The sequence below is a fragment of the Drosophila subpulchrella genome, unplaced genomic scaffold, assembly GCF_014743375.2.
Source record: "Drosophila subpulchrella strain 33 F10 #4 breed RU33 unplaced genomic scaffold, RU_Dsub_v1.1 Primary Assembly Seq354, whole genome shotgun sequence".
Taxonomy (NCBI): domain Eukaryota; kingdom Metazoa; phylum Arthropoda; class Insecta; order Diptera; family Drosophilidae; genus Drosophila; species Drosophila subpulchrella.
This window is the reverse complement of record NW_023665577.1, coordinates 7,424,496-7,446,292: the sequence shown is the minus strand read 5'-3', so window position 1 is coordinate 7,446,292 and position 21,797 is coordinate 7,424,496. Positions and strand designations below refer to the sequence as shown.

The 21,797-nt window shown below is 42.7% G+C and overlaps 2 protein-coding genes across 4 annotated transcripts; one reads left to right on the top strand and one right to left on the bottom strand.

Annotated features, from left to right (window-relative positions):
* The first annotated feature begins 97 nt into the window (after positions 1-97).
* LOC119559809 (formin-like protein 20) lies at positions 98-8,996 on the top strand. 3 transcript variants are annotated; one of them, XR_005220964.1, is made up of 8 exons: positions 99-732; positions 790-1,448; positions 1,612-1,738; positions 2,583-3,055; positions 3,440-3,998; positions 4,076-4,179; positions 4,258-4,412; positions 4,476-8,996. XR_005220964.1 is itself a non-coding variant. In XM_037872894.1 (7 exons), the coding sequence occupies exons 1-7, from the start codon at positions 185-187 to the stop codon at positions 4,282-4,284; spliced, it is 2,523 nt and encodes an 840-aa protein (XP_037728822.1). In that variant the 5' UTR covers positions 99-184; the 3' UTR covers positions 4,285-4,393. The 3 variants fall into 3 exon arrangements, 2 of the variants coding, with proteins under 2 accessions (XP_037728823.1, XP_037728822.1); XM_037872894.1 differs by lacking the exon at positions 4,476-8,996 and having other exon boundaries at positions 4,050-4,179; positions 4,258-4,393; XM_037872895.1 differs by lacking the exons at positions 1,612-1,738; positions 3,440-3,998; positions 4,076-4,179; positions 4,258-4,412; positions 4,476-8,996 and having other exon boundaries at positions 98-732; positions 2,583-2,830.
* Positions 4,407-21,103, bottom strand: LOC119559808 (bumetanide-sensitive sodium-(potassium)-chloride cotransporter). The gene is made up of 10 exons (XM_037872893.1): positions 20,442-21,103; positions 15,941-16,034; positions 8,544-8,928; positions 7,849-8,082; positions 6,741-7,792; positions 6,315-6,556; positions 5,817-6,253; positions 5,641-5,752; positions 4,943-5,216; positions 4,407-4,884 (listed from the first exon to the last, which is right to left on the bottom strand). The coding sequence occupies exons 1-10, from the start codon at positions 20,696-20,698 to the stop codon at positions 4,768-4,770; spliced, it is 3,204 nt and encodes a 1,067-aa protein (XP_037728821.1). The 5' UTR covers positions 20,699-21,103; the 3' UTR covers positions 4,407-4,767.
* Positions 21,104-21,797: the final 694 nt, after the last annotated feature.

Below are 21,797 nucleotides of genomic sequence, written 5' to 3'. Positions count from 1 at the left end.
TTATTTAATTGATTTAACCAATTGGTATATTTTTTGAGAGCTTATTGGTATATTTCAGTATAATGTTGTTAACACTGGTGCAATGGAAAACGCTTGGGTATATTCAACTTACATAACCTGGTAACATTGCTGCTTTGCTGGAGAAGAAAATTTTGGAATTAAACAGAATCCAAGGCATAAAATTATGTCACAGCGAAATCACCGAGTGGACCGCTTCGCGCAGATGACAAAGCAGGAGGAGATCATAGCCAAGAAGCGGCAGGAGATCCTCGAGAAACAGAAGACGGCGCAGCTGGCAAAGGCGGTGGCTGCGGCGCAAAACTTAGCGGCGCAACTGAAAACTGAGACGCCTGCGGTAAAAGTGATTGGAAACGGGGAGCTGGAGGAGGAGGATGTCCAAAACCCGGACATTGCTGCCCAGGACACACCCCTTACGGCCGGCGAAGAGGGCAATGGCCTAGAGGTGGGTCCCATCGAGGCCACGGTCAGTAAAGTGAAGTTGGAAGACGCGGTGGCCCCCAAGACGCTCAATAGCTTCACCGGCAAGACGGGAAAGATCACATTTGGCCAGAAGCGCCAGCAGCTGCCACAACCCAGTGTAGAACAGCCACCTCCGAAGGTAAAGAACACCTTCTGCAACGATGGTTCCTTTCTGGAGAACTTTAAGAAAATACTCGAAAAGCATGAGAAGCCTCCGCAGCCCTTACTCGTTCCACCCATACAAATGCCCAGGTAGGTGTTTATTAAAGACAACATTTAAATGTGTTCCTCATTTTCCGCCTATTGCAGCGCCGAGGAGAACAGTACCCTGGAAACTGACACCGCCGAGAACAGCAGTTCCCAGCTGGAGGCGGCCATCGCCATTAGCTCGGCAGCAGCCATGGCCACCTCCATAACTGTGACCAGCTCGGCTCCAACTCACCTGACTTTTGGGCTTCCCGTTCAGGCTGTGCAGCCACCACCGCCGCCTCCGTTTGCCTTCAATCCTACGCTTTTGCAACAGGGACCACCGCAAATGCAGCTGCCAGCCGCCTTCTTCCACGGCCACCTGCCTCTGCACCTGCACCCGGCGGCAGTTGCTCCTCCTCCACCCCCGCCGCCACCACAGCTGCCCATCGCGCTGGCCAACATGGGTCAGATTTACATGCAGCTTGGACCGACGCCAGTGGAGGCCATGCAGCTGAATGCCATACCGGCGCCAAAGGAGTTTGACTTAAATGCGATACCCAAGCCACAAATAAACCTGGAAGCTATCCAGATGCCCACCATTGGCGGGCATTCGGCGGAGCAGCTTGGTCTCCTGCCGGAACACATGGCAATGCAAGTTAATCCCCACCCACCGCCACCGCCGCCACCTGTGCTAGAGGAGATGGAGCAACAACAACCGCAGCCACATTTGCCACAGGTGGTGCCTCCGCAGCCGCCTCAGCCCGCAGCTGCCCCTCAAGGTGTGTAACATAAGCCAAGCAAACTTCGATGCCTGTTCTGTCATATGCCATGCCCCACCCATACCGAACATCTATCCCTCATCCTTACCTACTTCCAACTTCCTACTCATCAATTTGTAAAGAACTTTAATCGTTGAGCACGATTTTAAAGCAATTTATGTAGTTTTTTCAGAAACGTGCATACAATTGCCAACGTGCTTAGAAAACCTAATCGCACTGGTCGCGGAAAATGGTGAAGATTATGAAGATAAAATTCGTTTGCATAGAAGCGAGTTGCATCCGGCCTTGTGGTAAATGACCTAAACATGCTTTAATTAAGACTGGTACCCAAGGGACGGTCTAAGGACATGGGGTGGTGAGGGGCGTAAAGCTTAGGGATTTAAGTTGGCATTTTATTTGCACATATTGCCGAGTTTTAATTAGGGAAGTGTTGTGTTTTAGTCCTGCCCTTTACACACGTAATCCGAATTTTATTTGCTAGTTAAACCATTTTTATTTCAATTTGATACTGCCAATGTTAGTGAGGTAAATTTTGAAATCCTTGGATCGTTCGAATGTCACGACAGAAAATTAACTCCCGCTGCCAAACGTTGCATTCCATTTCACGTTCAATAAACATTTAATATTTCTTCTTTAAAAGAAACTATCCTTTTCACTTAATTTAAAAGCATCGAGATTTTGTTTTGGTCACCTAAATATGGTTTTGAAACTAAAAATCATGTTCAGTACATGTAGGTTCATGAATTCCTTTAATCCGCATTAAGTCAAAATCATGATAAATATAAAAAAAGTGGTTAGTGTAACCCCCAGTTAATGTGGTTGATTTTAAAGTACCGATAAGTTTTAGTTATAAACTTAATTTCTGAGGACTTACCGACCAAACGAACTAACTTAAAGGGGGTACAGTGAGGATTAGCCAGAGCAGTCGCTTGGACTCGCCGAACGCTCAGAGATTCGTCGTTCCTCGATCGTCGTCTAAAATCTGGAGGAGCCAGCCGGCGGATGCCAACTAAGATCTCAAAATATACCGCTAATGGGGCGCCTCAAACAGTTACTCATATAATGTCTTTGTACACGTGACTAGCGTCGAGCACTTTTCATTGTACGTTTCACTTCTTTTGAATTTGATAATAGGTTTCTTTATGATAAGAGCTGCGAGCAGTACCGAAGCTATCGCTCCCAACTCCTTGACTACGAGCGCCAGCGCGTTGAACGGCAACGGGAGCGGGAGCATCAGCAGCTAAGCCGGGACCAGCAGCCTCAGCCCAAGGAGCAGGAGGCTCAGCCACACCACGAGGAGCAGCACAGCAACTCGGCGGCCGACAAGTACGACCCGGAGTCGGCCATCAGTGCGGACTTTGACTCGGACGATGAGTACATGCGGGGCATGATGGACCGCAACCGGGACAACATCAAGCGCCGCATTGAGTGCCGCAACGAGCTGAGCGACGAGGAGAGGCGTGAGCGGGAAGAGGCGGCCGCCGCCGGAGGAGCGGTGGACGGTGATGACCATGACGATCAGGAGGACAAGGAGTCGCAGAGGCAGCGACGGAAGCGGGAGCGCAAGAGCCGTTGGGGAGAGAAGGAGCAACAGTTGCCCACCTCAAGTGAGTTTTAAAATAGATGAAATCTGATAACTGATGGGACAGTCCTGTCACAAGATAAAATTATATGAATATGGATAGTTCACTATTTTGATGTTTAAACTTCAATATTAAACTCTTAAACTCTGTTTTGGAAACTCACTTTATTTTCCTGGATCAGATGTCAGCATTTTTTTTGTTTTATATGTAAATATCTTTAAAGAAAAAGATTCAATGCACACTTGGCACCATCCATCTATGCAGCTGTACTATAAAATGGCAAAATAGTGGAAGATTCTTGGAATTAATAACGTTTTGTGTGTTATTTGAGCACAAAATTGATCAGTAAATCATTTAATAAAATCAGTAAGCATAAATGATGACAGTAATTTATACTATGTGTTTTAGGCACTTCGGGAAACTTTGGTAACCAAAACAAACCCATGCTAAGCAGCATCACACGCACGGACCCTGCTCTCCTGCAGTATGCTCGCCTTAACTACGGATCCACGCAGCTGAGCGAGGAGCAGTGGAAGCAGTGTGAAGAGCACTACAAAGTGAACCTGCTGTATCAGGACATGATGCGCAAGCGTCAGGAGATCGATCGTCTGGCTCGCGGCGGAAAGTTTAAGTACGAATACGACTCGGACGAGGACATTGAGGGCGGAACGTGGGAACACAAGTTGCGCACAGCTGAAATGGAGGCCACATCGCTGTGGGCCAACGCCCTCACCAAGCAAAGCGAGGGCAAGCACCACATTGGCGACTTCCTGCCACCCGAGGAGCTCAAAAAGTTCATGGAGCAGTACGAGGCGAAGAAGAACAACCGGCAGCCTGATCTCAGCGACTACAAGGAGTACAAACTGAAAGAGGACAATATTGGCTTCCAAATGCTGCAGAAACTCGGTTGGAAGGAGGGGCAAGGCTTGGGACAGGACGGAGCCGGAATTGTGGATCCCGTGAACAAGTGAGTGGCTCCTTTTCTTTTATTTATATTTTTATAATATGAGTTACACAGGGCTCCGCAACGCGATGGAAACCAAGGACTTGGGGTGAGCAGCGCTGCCCAGCCGGAGGACTGCGACAATGAATACGACGCCTACAGGAAGCGAATGATGTTGGCGTATCGTTTTCGTCCAAATCCTTTGGTAGGTTAAATTTTAAGATGGGTTTTAAAAAAGGAACGACGAAGGATAATAAAAAATAACCCTTTTATTTATTTTCAGAACAATCCTCGACGCGCTTACTACTAGCACTACCTAATTAAACGTTCATTACCCATCCACCATATTATCCGGATATCCTGGATCCGATTATTCAACTACAGATTTTGCTGAATAAAATGTCCTTGTTTAAATTAAACAACGACACCCAGTGTAATGTAATGGTTTTCATTTATTCAGAGTAGTTCGTAATTAACTTAAAGCTATTGTATGTGAAACAGATCTCACGATTGTTTGAAACTTGTCGATCGGGATCCGTTTGGAAATCGGATAAGAACTGTTTCACACAAAACTTCACTAGGGACTTTCGTCAAGCGTTCAGGAGTTCGTTCATATAAAAGAGTAAGTAGTGTGAGTCTCTTGGAACTAGAGTCTGGGCTCTGGAATTCAAATTCAATTGGGTTGCGGGGCGCAACGCCAACTCCAGGGATGAGCTCGATTCTACGGGGAACTGGGCGGAACACCTAACCGCTAATAATACTAAGTTGTACTCGAACTGGAAGCGAGGCTAGTCTAGGAGTAGAGCGTCAGAACGGGCGTCTGGTTGCCGCGGGCCAATGCCACCGGACACTTCATGTCCGAGGTGAGCATCTCCAGCCAGGACATGTACAGCGGTGCCGAGATGGCCTCCTGAAAAAGGCGGATACGTTAGTGGACGGGTCCAAGGAGCCACTACCAAACTGCTCACCTTGCGCGGCATGGGCAGGGACATGACGACCAGAGAAGCGTTCGAGGAGTGCTTGACCACCAGCTCATGGATGCGCAGCTGTCGATTCGTCTTCTCGGCCATGCTCTGCAGCTCCTCGTCCGTGATGCCAAACTCGTTCCTGGCTCCGCGGCGGAAGGGCTCGATCAATCGCTTGTGCTTCAGCAGTGTGTCTGCGCGCGGCTGCTCGGACACGCCCTTGAGCATGATAAGCTCCGAGTACTTGATGCGGAACTTGGTCAGCAAGCTGGCCATGCTGTGGGTTTGAAAAAATAATAGTTAACTATCAAAATCTATAGTGACTAAAACTATGGATAAAGGTACGTGTCTCCTCTTATCGTAGTTAAAGAACATATAGAATATCTTTTAAAAGGAATCATTTAAAAATTCTAAATATGAATTAATTTTCCAAAAATTAACACTAGTTTTAATCAAATTATCCTTACTGAACTTATTTAATATAAAAAAAATATTTTAGACAACCAGGCTCTTATGAACATCCTTTTTAGATAGTTAAAATGTATCTTTGTCTATGAGTCTAGCTTAGTCAAATGGATGTGGCTTTTATACGAAAATTTGCGATATTTGTGAGAAAACCTTAAACTATGTTTTACAATATTTTTTTAAGGTAAGTCCTAACCGGTTTTAAGAAGTATTTTAAATTTGTTACCAACTCTTACCTCTTTTCTTCCTGTTCCTCGTCCTTGCCGTGGCACATGGTGAACACCCTGAGCTTGCAGTTCTGCCAGTGGGAGCGCATGGAGATGATATATGGTAAGAGAATGGTGAGACCTGTATTTCAGGGGGTTAGAGGATTAGAAAGGGCCACCAGGAGAGAATGCAATTCGACACCCACCTCCGTCGTCGTACAACCAGAAGACATCGATGGTGCCCTTGGGCTGTTTACGCGTAAATATGGTCATGGCTTCCAGAAGGTTCTGGGGAATGTCCGATCCGCCCTTGGTATGATACGTCACGGCGGGCTCGTCCGAGTTGGTCACCTTGTAGCTGCGGGAGCTGCGCTGCATGATGGGCATCGGCGCCGGCTGCGGCATTGTGAACGAGGAGTTGGGACTGTCCATGCCGGCCAGGTTGAGGTTGGAGTCTATGTGCAGCAGCTCGGAGGCGGCATTGGCCGCCGGCATCAGCTCGTTGGTGAATCCTTGGGCATTGGCGGTGTGCAGGTGACCCATTCCGTTGGGTGGCAGAGTGACCTCGGAACTCAGCTCCGAGAAGTCCAATCCGTTGGGCAGGCGGAGCAGGGCCACGCCCATGCGCTGCGAGAAGGCATTGCTGTGGGCAAGTTCGAAATGGTAAGAGATACATAACTCTATTATCAGTGAGTTTCACTTACTACAAAATGGAAAAGTAACTCTCCACCTCCTCCTTGCGACAGCGATTCCAGTCCGGTTTGTAGCCCACCAGCACTATGTTCGGAGACATCTTGCCGAAGCCCGTGGACTTGGTCAAAGCATTGATTCCGTCCTCCAGGCTGAACCCATCGATTACATTGTAGAAGGCCTTTATCTTGCGAGCATCCAGGTACTTTTGTCCATCCTTAACCAAGTGCTGACGGTTCTTGTAGCCCACTCGCACCTGCAATGTGGGAATAAGGTTGAGTAAATCCAAATTGGAAATGATCATAATAGAAGTACATATAATTTAAATTAATAATGATAGTATTTTTACGATCAAATATTTTGAGATCCTAGGAAATACAATTTTTCTTTAAAATACTTGTTTCAAGTATTACTCCCAAGCATTAACGCCATCTACATACCGGAATAATATTGGCCACGAACATCAGGGAGTTGTTCTTGGTCAGCAGGTAGCCAAAGTCCACCAGTGGAGGCCTCGTCTTTGGATCGCCGGAGAGCACCAGCACCTGCGGGTGGTAGTTCTTGACGTGGTCCGAGACGTTCTGCAGGCGGTGCACGGCCATCAAGGCGGCCTTGTACTGCTGCGCCTGCGTGGTGGATCCCCAGTTGGCCTCCGGCTTGCGGTACATGACCACCAGGTACAGGGCGAAGATGATGCCGAAGGTAATGATGGCCGCCACGTAGTTTATCAGGAACATGATGGCCACACACATGGCGAACCCGAAGAGACTGAGCCAGGCGTTGTAGTACTTGAAGGTGGGTCGCCATCCCAGTGGCTTCACGAAGGCCGCGTGGAATGTGCAGAAGTTGATGAGGGCGTAGGAGGCCAGGTAGAAGGTGGAGATCAGGGGAGCGATCAGGTTGAGCTCTCCGATCAGCAGGAAGCCCGTGGTGATGAAGAAGGTGAGCACGTAGCCGCGGTACGGTTCTCCGTGCTTTCCATAGGGCTTCGAGAAGAAGATCAGGCCCGGGTAGATCTGGTCAATGCCCAGGGCCTGCACCAGTCTGGGAACGGACAGGAGGTTGGTCAGGGCCGTACTCAGCGTGGCCGCGAAGCACCCGGCGTAGATCAGCGGACCCCACAGCGACATCTCCTGCATCATCTCGTAGGAGTTGAAGAGACCCCAGGTGCAGTTTCCGGTGGCCATGCAGGGCAGTTCCGAGGCCACAAGAGTGCCGTTGATCAGGTCCGCCGGGTTGCCGGAGGCATCCCTCGCAGCAGCTCCGCCGGCGAAGAGGACGAAGAGGGCGTAGGAAGTCATCGAGATGAGCAGCGACCAGAAGGTTCCCTTCGGAATGGCTGCCCCGGCATCCTTGAGATCTCCGCAGATATTTGCTCCTGCCTGAATGCCAGTGACGCTGGGAAAGAAGATGGCGAACACACTGAAGAAGTCGTGGTTCACACCCTCCGCATAACGATAGTCCGAGCCAAAGTTCTCCTTGAAGGTGCTCCCTAAAAAGTGTCAACCGTTGTAGAATAGTTATTTTGTTTAAATGTGGTTAACTCACATGAGAAGCCTACGAAACCCCTTGATATGTTCTGCTCATTTCCCTGAGGTCCAATGGCAGCCCCGATAAGGAAATTGAAGATGGCCAGGACAATAGTGACGATCAGGAAGTTTTGCGCCTTCGTCTCCCACTCCATGCCCACGCAGCAGATCAGGATGAGTACCAAAACAGTCACCGATCCAACGATTCGGATGTCATTGATACCGTTGTCGACAATCTTCAGATCGTTGTTCTCTGAAAAATGGTTTGTTGAATTATAAATAGTTTACAGAAGTAATTGGTTAATAATAACAAGTTGGAAACGCGGATAATTATAATAGCTTTTTTGCTATCAGGCTCAAGACTGTCTGACTGAAGTCGGGATCTGGAAACCTTTAATATCTTGAGAATATCTATTGGCTATACTGTTTTTTTTTAATTCTAAGAAGGCATTTGTGTTTGAAATTTTCATTTAGTACGCCTTACCTATTTACGGAAACTAAACATAAACTCGACTATACCCTTCTTATTTAAATGTGTAAGGAACCTTTATATTTTATTTACAAATTTAACGACTAAATCGATCAAATACCTGCCCAAGTTAAGACCGGTACGAATCGAACTTTGTTACTTTAAACCGAACTAAGCATTCCCTCTTTCTTTACGAATACCGGGGGTAATAAATTGAACCCTTGGTGAAATTAATTGATACTCACTCAGTAAAACATTTAGCGATTCGCAGAAGCCGATGGTGTTCATTGAGGCCGAGACGGCGTTGGCGAAGGCAAACACCACGCCCACCGACGCCCCAAACTCGGGCCCCAGCGAACGGGATATGATGAAGTAGACCCCGCCACCCTTGACCTCGCCGTTGGTGCTAATGGCTGACAGCGAGAGCGTCGTGATGACGCAGACCACCGCGGAGATCGTAATTATAATCAGCGACTGCAAGATGCCGGACTCGGCCACCACCCAGCTGAGGCGCAGGAAGAGCATGACGCCCCAGATGTTGAGGAGACATGGTATCAGGACGCCCACAATCCATCCCAGCTTGATGTGTCCGCCAGTGCTTTCCGGTTCGGGTTCGGGAATAGTAATGCTCTGCAACGAAGAATGGATCATTTAATACTTAAATACTTAAAAAACGATATAAACATATATATTATTAATCGTAAACTTTTATATGGGCCATTTTCACTGATCAGCAATAACTATGATGTTTTATTAATCTACCACCCCGCTAATAACTTATGCATACAAATAAAGGCCATCATCATACCGCTAATTGTGGCAATCATTATTTGCCTGATAATGGGATCTTGACATGGGTAGCATTCAATCGAAAGTATGTTAAATATTTCATTGAATTGACTTCGGCATTTTGGTAAACTTGGTGCTACTCCAACAGCTGTTTCAGTGGGATTTTATTCGGAATTACTCATACGACATGTGTGCAATTTAGTACTCGTATTCAATTAACGACCCGTCGACGCCAGCCAAAGCAAAAGCAACACCACCAAATAAAGAGCAACAACCAGATTATGGGGAGCTTCATATTGCTTTTCATTCTAATTAAAGTTCGTTTTTATCACAGCACTAAAACTCGAAACATTATAAAAATGTTCAAATAAAAGCTGAAACCGAAATGAGCTGCCACGAACTTAACTATTTTTACTAATCCTGAAAGTATTGTCTTTGCTTGGAGTTAGGGCTTGTCCAATAGGGTAGCAAAATGTACAAATAAAGACCACATCCACATAAACCTAACTGAGGAAGTGACAGTAATGTGTCAATTAAACCTAACAATGCTGTTATTAGTTGAAATGTCATGATTCTCCCGAGGAATTCACTGTAAAAGGGCCCTTTTTTAAGGTGCTAAAAACTCGATTTTATTACCCAACATTTTTTTAAGATGAAGTCTTTGTAGCTCAAATGTATTTTAAGCCTCTGGAAACATAAGCTTATGGGCCTTTTTGATGATGTAAACATCGCTTAGGTTCTAACTATTTGAATGTAAGCGTATTTTTTGTGCTTCGATGAACGGCATTCGTTTATTAAATTGTAAACAACTTGCTCTAACTGCGATAAGTAATGGCATTATTGCTAGTGCAAATCCAAAGATAATAAACTTGAAGGTAATTCCATTTTTAGGGGCTACGTAGCTAAAAATGTTTAAAAAGCGGTTTAATTGCAACTCTATAATATACTGAGGAAACGAGGGGTAAACCAAAAAACTAAAATATTGAAAGAAAATTACTCGAGAAAATATAATGGTGGCTCTTTATAGTAGCCCCTGTTTTAAATGACTTTAAAAACTATAAAGCTATAATATTTACTGATCAACTCAAAAAATAGTGTCAGGCTGGTAAGTCTCTTGCCATAGGAATTCCCTTAAAAGGGTAATAAAATTCCGATGTTCTATTCCACTTGGCGAAACCAAAACATTTTTAATTAAATTCTGTTTTTTTATGACCAGCTATTTGAACCACAAGAAGAGAACATATTTCCACTCGAAGCATATTTACTTATCACATGCGGTAATTTACGGGGCTGGCAATTAGATCGCCCTAAAAACTTCCACTGGCATTGATCCAAGCTGGGCAGAACAATTTCTTGTGATTGTGATAATTTAATAGATTTACACAAGACATTGCTCCCTTGCCCTTGCCCAGTTATTGTTTTGCCATTTGTCGCACCGGTGGAACGGGGCTCATTTATTTCATTGTTTGCCCACATAATTGAATGTTTTTTAAAGCGCCTCCAATTGGAAGTGCCTCACGTGGCATGTGGGATGTGGGATGTGGCGGAGGCAGGGTTGGGCAGGACGACATCGATTCACGGAGGGAATTCGGGCCCACAGCCCCAGAGCGACCAACCCGCACACGCTGCGTATACGCAATGCTGGTTAGTTAGTCCTCCTCGGTGGGTGGTTAATGTTGATTGTTTACACGTTTTTGGCGGCTTCGAGCGGACGCCAACTCAGACAGACGCAAACATAAACATTTATACACTTTCATAAAATTCTTGTCTGAGTAGTAAACTTTAAATACCAAAATATGTAAGGCACTGGAATGATACCATCATGAAATGGTATTGTTAAATGTTGGTCTAACACAGATGTTTAGAATTACATTATATCCAGAGTAATATAAATAAGCAAACAAATTTTAACTTTCTTGGTATCACACATAGTAGCAACGATTAAAGTTGTATTTGGATTACTTAAAGTCCCTTTCTCTCCGTGTGTCCTCCAATTCAGGGGTTTTTAAGGGGAGGACTAGGTGGTGTTTGTGGTCTCACTAGTGCGACCCTCTGGCGCTTCCTTCCTTTGTCCATTTCATTTAGCGAAATACGCATTTGGCTCTGCGGTTGTTTTCCCCGTTCAAGTTGTCTTGTTATTGTGGTCGATGCGTGGAAAATTTTCGCACCCAAAATTGGAATTGAAATTGCTATTTGTGCTTTATGACATGGGGAAAAGGGGGGAAAACCGGGAGCTAAGCCACTTTCTTGGCTGGCTTGTGCCAGTGATTTGAGTTCGGTTAATAGACAAAAGGGAGCCAAAATATGGATGATAGATGTGGGGCTGAAGTGGGGATGCGAGGCCCGAAGGTTATAATCGCAATTTCCATAAATAGCTGAAAATGAATTGACTCGGCACAGAATTATTATTAGCTTCAGGAAAAGTGAGTCTGTGGCTAACTATGGCGACTGATTATGAAGAGAAGCTGTGGATCCTAAAGCCCCTCTATAAAGCTTTAAGACGTTGTTTATGGCAGATTCAGGCCGTTTCAACTGGAAATTTTACGGCAATAAAGGAAGTGCGCAGAAAATCGATAAGGCCAAATGAGTTATCCAATAAATATGGAAAAATGGCATTTTCATCATTAAGAAAAGAGATTTTCCACGAGGTGCCCGCGCCCTCGGCCATTCGTACAATGGGTAAGTATCAGAAATGCAACACAAATGGGGTAAACATATTGTTATATGCGCCAATAATTTAATGGCTTGTTCGGGGCAATGGCAGTGCGGTAAACAAAGATTTTCCAGCAAGACTTTTGCATTAGGAAATCGATAAAATGGTATAAAAATAGCAGCCAGCTCTTTGGCTATGAATTGTAAATTAGAATTGTAATTACAAGTGCAATACAAAAGGAATCCGAAATGGCAAACACGCCACAGGCTGCCCTCTTGATGATGTAAACAGTGCGCCGGCGAATCGCGCATACGCCACGTTGTGCGCCGAAAGATGTTGATAATATTGTCCGATATTGCCATTCGATTTGACAAATTACTGCTGTTGAGGGGTTCGATGGCAGGCGCTTTAAAACTGCCAAGAACTGGTAATGTTTTTCGGGGTGTCCGCCGCATCTCGAGTGGGCTGCCTGTCAGCCTAATTGATTGAAAGTGAGGAATAATCCATTGCTCAGCGCGAGCGTTTATCAAAATGACGTCCTGTCAGCAGCCGTGACAGGTTCAACACTCGTGCACTCGGGCACCGGCGGTTCTGGAGCGGATTCTATCGGCTTTAATGCGGCAAGGCTCCACAGGCACATCCAGTGCCATGCCAACGCCCTGGAACCCTGTTTATGATAAGCAACGAATCAACTAACGTCAATGGCAACAGCTCCAGCAACATCTGCGGGCCGTTGCTGTCAGTTTTAATGACACGACACACTTGTCCTGCATTATAGCCACCCCCAGCCGCACATATGGCTATGGCGTTCACTGTAGTGAGCTGTTTACCCTGGGAGCTCCTGCTGCCCCGCTGCTCCTTGAAACAATGTCCATGTGGCCTGGCCCATGGCAGATGCATGGCTGCATCTTGTTGACAATTAATTTGGCTTCAGCGCTGTCATCGATATCGCCCTGCGCATTATGGGCCATGGATGGATGCGGAAAAATCCACTTAAGGCCGAGGCGACCGAGCGAAAATCGAATGAAGCTCGCTCGTGTTGATTTTGCATATTCCCAAGGAGCAGAACTTGTGCAGAAGTAAAAGCAAGATTTGTTTTCTTCCAAGTTCTCAACTCCGCAACTAGACTATTTTTGTCAGGCAGTGTAAGTGGGCAAAGCCGAATTCAACACAGGGAATTAAGTCCAATAGGTATTTCATAAATAAAGACATTAACCTGAATATTTAGGATATCTTGAAGACAAAACTGCAGGTAGTCCATACTCTCCCGTCTCGTTAAACAAATGGGCAATGAGTTTCATGTTAAATCAATTTTTGGTCAAATTTCATAATTTGGCAAATTAATCATTGAATGAAAAGAAAAGAATAGAAAAATCCATACAAGTAGATTCAACAAAACTGAGTACCCCTGTAAAACACAAAAATAATTTCACAGATTTCTGGACTTGTGTTGTTCCTAACAGGTTTTTTCTTTTGACAATAATCTCTATTCTACCTGATTATCTGAGGTACTTACATCCAAAACTTTTTATAAAGGGCTACTTTACAGTAGTTACAAAGTAGTCGTACAAGTTGGCACTAAAATATCGAGGAGCCAAGCGAAGTTTTGGGCTTTTATTATTATAGTCTTTTTAATTTTATAATATATCTAAAAACATGATCTATAGCTTTAGTTTTAAATTTTTGTGTGGATACTATAAATAATTATATAAAATTCTTAAAATGTATATACTTGTAAACTTTTTCAAAACGCTTGCTTGGATAAGAATGTGTTCTTGTGTAAAACTGGTTTTACAGAACCATCCCATCTTCTGGAAGCTAATTTGTAAAAGAAACCAATCCCTAAAACCGCTCTTATCCAAATGTAACCGGTTTTTTAAACTGATGAATTTCTAACACAGTACAATATTTACACGGAGAATTCTTAAGCGTGTAAGCAAAAAACTTTAATTGGTAAACGATTAGTATTCTTTCTTTAATAACTGGAAAAAAAACAAGAGAAAACGCTATTGTCGATGGCATGGACTATTAGATGCCCGTTACTCACCTAAAAGGAGTAAGAGAGGGATGAAGATATGCTTCCAGGACATCTGTTTTTTTTTTTTTGCACTAGCACACCTAGCGCTATATAGCGCATCCTTGCGCCAACTAACTCCACCAAGCCTATAGCACCAACTATCTGCGCCCCTAGCAGCTTGGTGGCGTATTAGTGAAAATAGCTGATTTCCTGCATGTGGCGTGCAATCTTACTTGACTTTGCTAAGTATTGAACATATTTAACTATAACATTTAAATAAATCGTCCAATTTTAATCATTAATAATAAAAAGAAAACCTCATTTACATTTCTTTTAAATTTAAAAAACTTTCTAGCTGTGATCCTGATCAAGAATATATATACTTTATGGGGTCGGAAGTGCTACCTTCTACCTATCACATACTTTCTAGTATACTCTACGAGTACCGGTTTCGAGAAATAGTTTTTAGGGATGCTAATGACAATTATTCAATTACTGTTGTTCATAAACTCTTTGGATGACCTTATATCTGTGGGTCATATCCGTTTGAGGAACTTTAAAAATAGTTTTGGCTCCAGCCGTCTAAAATGCCAGAAATTTTAATTTTAGTTTTAGAACCATTTTTGTTGAGTGCCTCTTATCGCAAAATGGAACGTTGTTTTCTATATTTTAGGTGCCGTCTTGGAATTGGTATTCCCCTAATGAGCCGTTGCTGGATTGTAATGCAATTTTTACGATATCTATCATACGCCGTGGTGGCCCGTAGAAGCCGGGCAAAGTGAATTAATTAAACCATACAGAAAATATGAGGGGGAGAGGCCATTCGAGGGAAAACTGCTTGACCACCGGACCCCCAGACGCGAGTTCGCTATAGACGCATCAAATTTATTACCCCGGCGATAAACATAAAAACCGTAACACTGGGGGACTCATAGGTCCCCCCGCCCTCCACAATTCTCCCTGAGCGATAAGCCCAACATGGTGGTGGGTTCCGAGAAGGCTGATTTGGGAAAGTGGGCGACCTTGACTGAGGTACTGGCGGTTTATCTTAAGTGGCCACAACGTCATCGCGATAGAAGCGCTCAAATCTGTTGGCACTAGACATCAATCGATGGGATGCCCGGAAGACGTCATGGAAAACTCACAATTTGCACGTCGGAAATGTGAAAATTGTTCGAGTAAATAAATCAGAAAGCGAATTAATGAAATTCAGATATAAATACGTATGTGTACAATGTACATGGGCATGTTTTTGAGGCTGGCCAAAGTGCGAGTACGATTTGAGAGTCGAACAAAAAATGTTTCGATATCCATATTTTTTGTTTTGGTTCTGTTTCTGCTTCGCCTCATGATTTCCTAGGTATTTTCGCTCTGCTTTGTTTATTTGCCGAGTACTTGAAATGTTTTCAGAACTGAGTAGGGAACGACTGAAGTGCGCTGCAAGGATTATGCCACTGCGAACACAACGCAGATCCCCGAGTTTGACACTAAAAACTAAAAAATAATACTTGTTCTCTGAAGGCACTTGGGCCTATCACTAATCCCGGAGGAAAGCTGATGGAATGATTTCTAAATATGTTTTCCGACGTTTTCAAGTGCATTCCATGCCTATTGGTTGTCCGATTATTGGGCAAGGTTGAATACATAGTGGATCTAGGCTATCAACCGATTAGTCGATTGTTTGAGTGTTCTTTTTGAAAAATCACCAACTGATTAATTTTCAGTTGAAGTTCAACCCTGGTCAATTTATTTCAGAATTTCTGGCCAATCAAGCTATCTTTAAATCGCAAGCTATCTTTCTCCTTGAGCGAAATTCGGGGGTAAACTTCTATTTACGCTTGTATAATGCTTTCACCCGAATTTCGCCTGAAGAGATTTCTGTGAATTCTATTAAGAACTTCCCCTACAACCCGTGTTAAACTCTAAATTCCTCTGAACACATGATGAGTAATGGAAGCATGGCTGTGAACTTATTTTTATCAGCTTGTGTGGAGATGGTTTTTAATCAATGCACATTTTCTTATACTCTGTTTTTACTTGTTTAGTCCGTGATGCACAGGATTCATTAAACCAAACCTTGATTTTCACTGCCTTCACTGATTATGCAAACTGTTATGGCAACTGGATGCGCTTACGTCATGGACTCGAGTTTCGAGCTGGGGAACTGGCCACTGGGAACTCACCTGATCGACCGCCTCTCCCTGCAGTTCTCCGATGGAAGGACGCTTCAGGTTGCGCATGGAAATGCGGTAGTTGTCCAGGCGCGGCAGACTCTCCCTGCAATCACGAGAAAAGAGGAAATATCCGGTTAGAGGAGTCACTTTCGCCGGGGCAAAGGCGCCGTACTGATGAAACGGAAGCAGAACCATCACCGCCTCGGGCAGCATGACCGTTGCGTGCAGCGTGCCGAGTAGAAATACCCAGTTCCATATGCCAAATACCCAATACCATACCCACTCCGGACTACGCGGCTCTCCAGCGGATCCCAAGTGTAAGAACCAAGTTATTTGTGTATACACATAAATAATAAGACAATAAAATCGGCCAGCCGAGTGGTAAAGGTAGCCGAGCAGAAGGTCAGGGGTTCCACGCCGAAATCGAGAAAAATCGAGTTTTATCGGAAAATTCTTCTGGCCGGAGAGAGAGTGCCCGCCCTCTTGTATGATGTATATTTACTGATCGCCAACGAAATCAGAAACAAAAACAATAACATTAGCCGAGGCGGGCGCAGAAACAGCACAGCCATTGCCAAAGCAATGCCAAAATATAATTTAAAATCTTAAAAAGGAAAAAACCGGAATGAGGAAGGCAATAATCGCTGAGCACAGTACGGCGCCACGAGCGGACAAAGGCGCCGATTCGAAGGGATCGAAAGGGGGCAAGGTGGACAGTCGAATTGAGGTACGAAAGGGGGGACCCAAATGTAATGCATTCTGCAGCACACTCATTACTCACACGGGATCGCGTTCTGACTAATACGAAGCAATTTTAAACTTATATCATGATATAAGATCCCTCAGTTAATACTTTTTATAAAGTCTTTCAAATCTTATTCGATTAAGGACCTAGTATTAAACAAGGTCCTTGATCAAATAATATTTGAAATGTTTTGAATGGTAGATAGTCTAAAAAGTATTTACTAAGTCAAGCTAATGATTTTAAAATATGTTTTGGGGTTCTTAAGTAAAATGTTTAATATTTAATAGATTGAGAATAAGGTTACATTTTCAAGTATACTGGGTTTGTTGGTATCAGAATTCGGTGTCGTGTATGCCGGCACGAACTTTCGGTTGACCCACTAACCCGGTTCCTTAGTTAAGCCAATCCTTTTCGTAAAACTTGATTAATTTTTGAAAGCCTGGATTTGTGCAAGATGCTTTTTTAACGACCCCTTTAATGGCAATATTCTTTTTTCTTTCCAAGGTTCTTCTTGCATCGTAAAGAAATCACCATAAATTACAGTCCCAACTTTCTTATTTGATGTAGTTTTTTAACTTTGCCTTACGATCCTCATCCCTTCAGATCGCCGCTCAGTTGAAGAATAATTTATGAACGTTTATTAATTATAGAAAGAATCTCTCGAGGGCGTCTTTCATTGTGCTACTAAATAAATTGCAAGCATTCAGCTAAGAGAACGGGGCATCTTGTGGCTTTTCCTTAATTCCATTTTCCATTTCCAATCCATTTGCCAGACAGATACAGTTCCACACTCTGTGCATATATGTTTATGTACAGCGTGTAAACATGGGCCCAAATACAGTGGTCGGCATATGTATTTTGACAAAATAAAAGTTAAGTATACTCATAACTTGAATTTACTTCTTGTAAACTATAGGCATCAATGGAAAGGTAATTTCAATGCCGTTTGAATGATACAATACATTTCTTTACCCATTCAGTACTTATTGAAAAGGACAAATTTGTGTAAATCAACTTTTAAATTTTTTTTAAAAACTTTTTTCTTCGTCTTGAAAACTTAAATTTTTTGATGCAAAAAGTTTCTTCAAACAAAAACAATAGTAACTGCAAAAAGAATTTTTCAAAAATCATTTTTCTTATATTTTTTATGAATTTTTGAAAATGCTTAAAAACAGGCATTTGAGCCATATTTTTCTCTTTTTCATACAAATTTTTTCCGACATTGTCACCTTCAAAAAATCATAAAAAATATAAGGAAAATGATTTTTGAAAAATTCTTTTTGCAGTTACTATTATTTTTGTTTGAAGAAACTTTTTGCATCAAAAAGTTTAAGTTTTCAAGTCGAGGAAAAAAGTTTGAAAAAAAAATTTAAAAGTTGATTTACACAAATTTGTCCTTTTCAATAAGTACTGAATGGGTAAAGAAATGTATTGTATCATTCAAACGGCATTGAAATTACCTTTCCATTGATGCCTATAGTTTACAAGAAGTAAATTCAAGTTATGAGTATACTTAACTTTTATTTTGTCAAAATACATATGCCGACCAGTGTACATATACCCCCAACATATAAACATGTATATGGAGTCCCAGTCGATGGGCATTGATTGCTGGCCGGTTTCGTTGGGAATCAGCTAGTCTGAGTTAGTTGTACAATTGGAGCTGGGCAGAGTTCGGGAGGCACCGATCAATTGAATTCATTGGCGCTCGCAATTTATTTGTTGACACGCTCATCCTCCGGCGAGAAACTCGGACTGACAGCTCCGGAATTTGTGGAGTGCAACTTGATCGAATTTCCCGATCCGATCCGATCGATGGCACTGCAATCCTTGTGCCAAAAACGAGCGACTTTGAGAACGCGAAGTGACTTTTACGGGCTGCATTTCTGTCAGTGTTTTTATTATTCATGCGGCAGGCTGATGTAATTCGCCTGCCGTGTGCAAAGTTTCCGAGAAAACAAATCATCGGCTGTCTTTATTTGTACCAACAAAACTGGAGGTCTTACATTTTTCGGACAGATCTTTGGCAGCCTTTAATTGAATTTAATTCGAGCATGTGCTTATGATATATCGAAAGTGGAAAAAAATTAATTCGCAAAGCTTTCGCGGGTCTGGGTCGACATCGTTAATTTAACCGCAGTCAACAGTCATGTGTCAAAATTTGAATAATCAAAAGTGAAAAATTCTAATTAATCCGGAACAAATTTAATTTGTCAATGATCTGTGACTTCTTGAGTAATCGTTTCTACGTTGAAACTGCCATTTTTTTTTAATATAATTTATCCTATACACTTTTAATTTTGAAAATTTTCACATTCCATGCCCATTTAAGTGCATTATTAACTCATCGCAGCAAGTACAAGCCCATTAAAAGAACCTACCGTAATTTTCTACAATTACATTCTGGTTGAGCACCGATTGGGATGTGCTAAAAATTATACACTGCGATCAACTCAGGGAAAATGTGATTTAACAATCGACACTGACAGTGACACACTACTCCAATTTTGGGCGATGTTGCTCTCGATAAGCTTTTCAATCTGTTGTCATTTTTTGTGTTTATGTGCCAAACGTGATTACAATAAATTGGCATAATGTAACCTTCATTTCGGTTATACAAACGGAATTTTTCCGTTTCACTTTTAATTTATCTGACAATTTTTACGCGATTTTTGTCTGTTTCTGGCTCCACCGATGCCTAGTGTAAATAATATGTATTTATTTTTCCGAGGTGCACAACAAACAGAAGCTGACTAAGTTTAAACATGTGTCGGCAACTCAATTGAAACTCATTACGGAACGGAACATTAATGATTAATTTGCTTCGGGAAAACTCTAATTAATTGTTGTGTTATTTCTAAATTGTTTTAGGCGCGAGTTCAGACCCCACGTGCGCTATAATTAATGGAAATAATATATCTCAAGCACCTAAAAGGTATCAGCTGAATCACAACGAAGCTTATCTAGGCGAATTATCACACTAATCGAAGCAATTATCAAAAATTCAACAAGTTGTGTGGCTTATAATCTAATGTTTTAAAATCAAAATCAACGGCTAGCCAAGGGAAATTAATTTATCGACGAGCTCGTCGTTCGGAAAACGGAAAAGAATATGTCTAAAGGTTTGTTTTGTTGTAAATTAAATCCATTAAAAGGTATTACTTTGAACTAGACATTTAAAAAAAATAGTGTTTAACAAATTTTCCTTTTTCATATAATATGATTAAAACTAAAAAAAAATTGAAAAACATTTTAATATTAAATACATTTTGAAGTACTTTAAGTTACTAAATATCATGTACCTTTGCATGATGAATCAATTTGAAAGAAATAAAAAGCTTTAAATTCAAAACAAACGTACGTTTATCCATTTTAAATTTAAAGGTCCATAAAAATAAATTTAATTATTTTATTTATCATTAAGTCTTCGTCATTCGTTGCTCAGAAAAAAAACAAAAGTTCAACAATAAGCATCCGTTCCAAATTGCCAACTCTAAATTTTTTGTTTTGCTTCCAATATCAACAGTCAAAATGCATTATTAGAAAATATTTTAAAGTAATCGTTGACAGTTTTACAAAGATTAGTTTTTTTATAGAAACAAAAGACGATTTAGAGCTCGTTTATAATATTATTACAATAAAGAGAGTTCTTTATAACTAATGGTAAACACCCCCTTTTGGCATATTTTTCCCTGTGTGGACACACTTCCCAACCAATCGTTGGTAATTTCGCCCGGGAATGCGTGAAATTTAAAGTTAACTTACTTCGTTAGCTGGGCGAGACTGAATTTGCGCTCGGCGTCCGATTTCCGCAGGAAGTGTCCGAATCCGCGGAAGGACAGGCGCGAGCTGCGGCGATTCTCGCCGCTTTCTCCCGGAGCCTTGGGCTGCAGGTGGTTCTCGTTGCTGGACGGGGGATGGGGATGAGATGCGTCCGGCTGGTCGGAGGGAGCTGATCCCTCGCCATCGTATCCGGCGTTCGCGGTGCCGTTCACCTTTGAGATCTGGAAGCGATCGGCCATGATGCGGTCCGCGGGAGTCCTTGCACTTTAGTGTCCACTGGATACTGGATGGGGTTTCTTATCGATTGCACGAGCACCTTTGGGGGAAAGTTAACGAACTGAGCGCACTGGCATTTTACACACCCGGCAGGTTAAGGAAAGCGCACCCAACTGGGAGTGGATGATATCACAAGGAGCGCGAACCGAAAGGACACGGTGTTCTACGTCCGACTGCGTTTAACCCTCAACGCCGATTGTCCGAATATTTCGAAAGCATCGACCACTTCGGGTTTGTTTTGGGGTTTTCGGTTTTTGATTCGGTTTCGGGTTTGTTCCTATATATATTTTTGAACTTCGCGGATGATTTATCCGTGGCGGCAATTACAACTTATCGCGCCGACTGTCGCACGGCGTTTGAGCGTTGTCAAGTGTTTACCGCTTGATTATTATGGCTTTTTGCGCCCGTCAGCTGCTCTGCCGCTCCGCTGCTTCCGCTGTGCCTCGGATTTGGCAGCGGCTGGCTTCAGTACCAAAGTACCAGGGCAGCGCGTGTGGTGAGTTCTCAACAAGTGTTCGTGGCCGAACTCAACACGGGGTGCTCTCTCTGCGGAGAGAGGAAACGCAGCGAAACGGGGAATAACGGTTGGCCAGGAGGTGCGCTCTCCGGACTACGGGATACCCGCTCCTCGACGCGACTAACGCGTCCTACGTATACGTAATATTAGATCGGGTGCATATTGCGCATACGTAGCAAGTACTTTTTTGTGGTAAATGGAAAGGAAATATGTTTTTTGATTTCATTAAATCAAAATAGTTCGTAATAAATTATGAACCAGATGTCAATATGTTAAAAATGCCAGAGCTACAATTTGGCACTTGAATATTTAACATTTTAAAATTTAACGGGCTGAAAAAAAAATTAAAATTAAAAAAAAATATATTTAAAATATTAAAATTACTATTCAACATTATATAGTTACATTGCGATTAGGTATCTGAAGGGTTTGTCTTTTTAAAAAAAATATATAAGTTAAGATGAAAGTTAAGATACCAGAAAGTATAACATTGAAATCAAAGTACAGATTCAAGACTTAATAATATAAAGTCTATACTTTACAGT

Excerpts from the sequence above, each read along its gene's own strand:
- LOC119559809 (XM_037872894.1), top strand. The coding sequence starts at position 185 with ATGTCACAGCGAAATCACCGAGTGGACCGCTTCGCGCAGATGACAAAG. Across the intron at positions 1,449-1,611 it reads GCCCGCAGCTGCCCCTCAAG|TTTTTTCAGAAACGTGCATA; the intron begins GTGTGTAACATA and ends CAATTTATGTAG. Across the intron at positions 4,180-4,257 it reads GTTTTCGTCCAAATCCTTTG|AACAATCCTCGACGCGCTTA; the intron begins GTAGGTTAAATT and ends ATTTATTTTCAG.
- LOC119559808 (XM_037872893.1), bottom strand. The coding sequence starts at position 20,698 with ATGGCCGATCGCTTCCAGATCTCAAAGGTGAACGGCACCGCGAACGCC. Across the intron at positions 7,793-7,848 it reads GGGTTTCGTAGGCTTCTCAT|GGAGCACCTTCAAGGAGAAC; the intron begins GTGAGTTAACCA and ends GACACTTTTTAG. Across the intron at positions 5,753-5,816 it reads CTGGTTGTACGACGACGGAG|GTCTCACCATTCTCTTACCA; the intron begins GTGGGTGTCGAA and ends CCTGAAATACAG.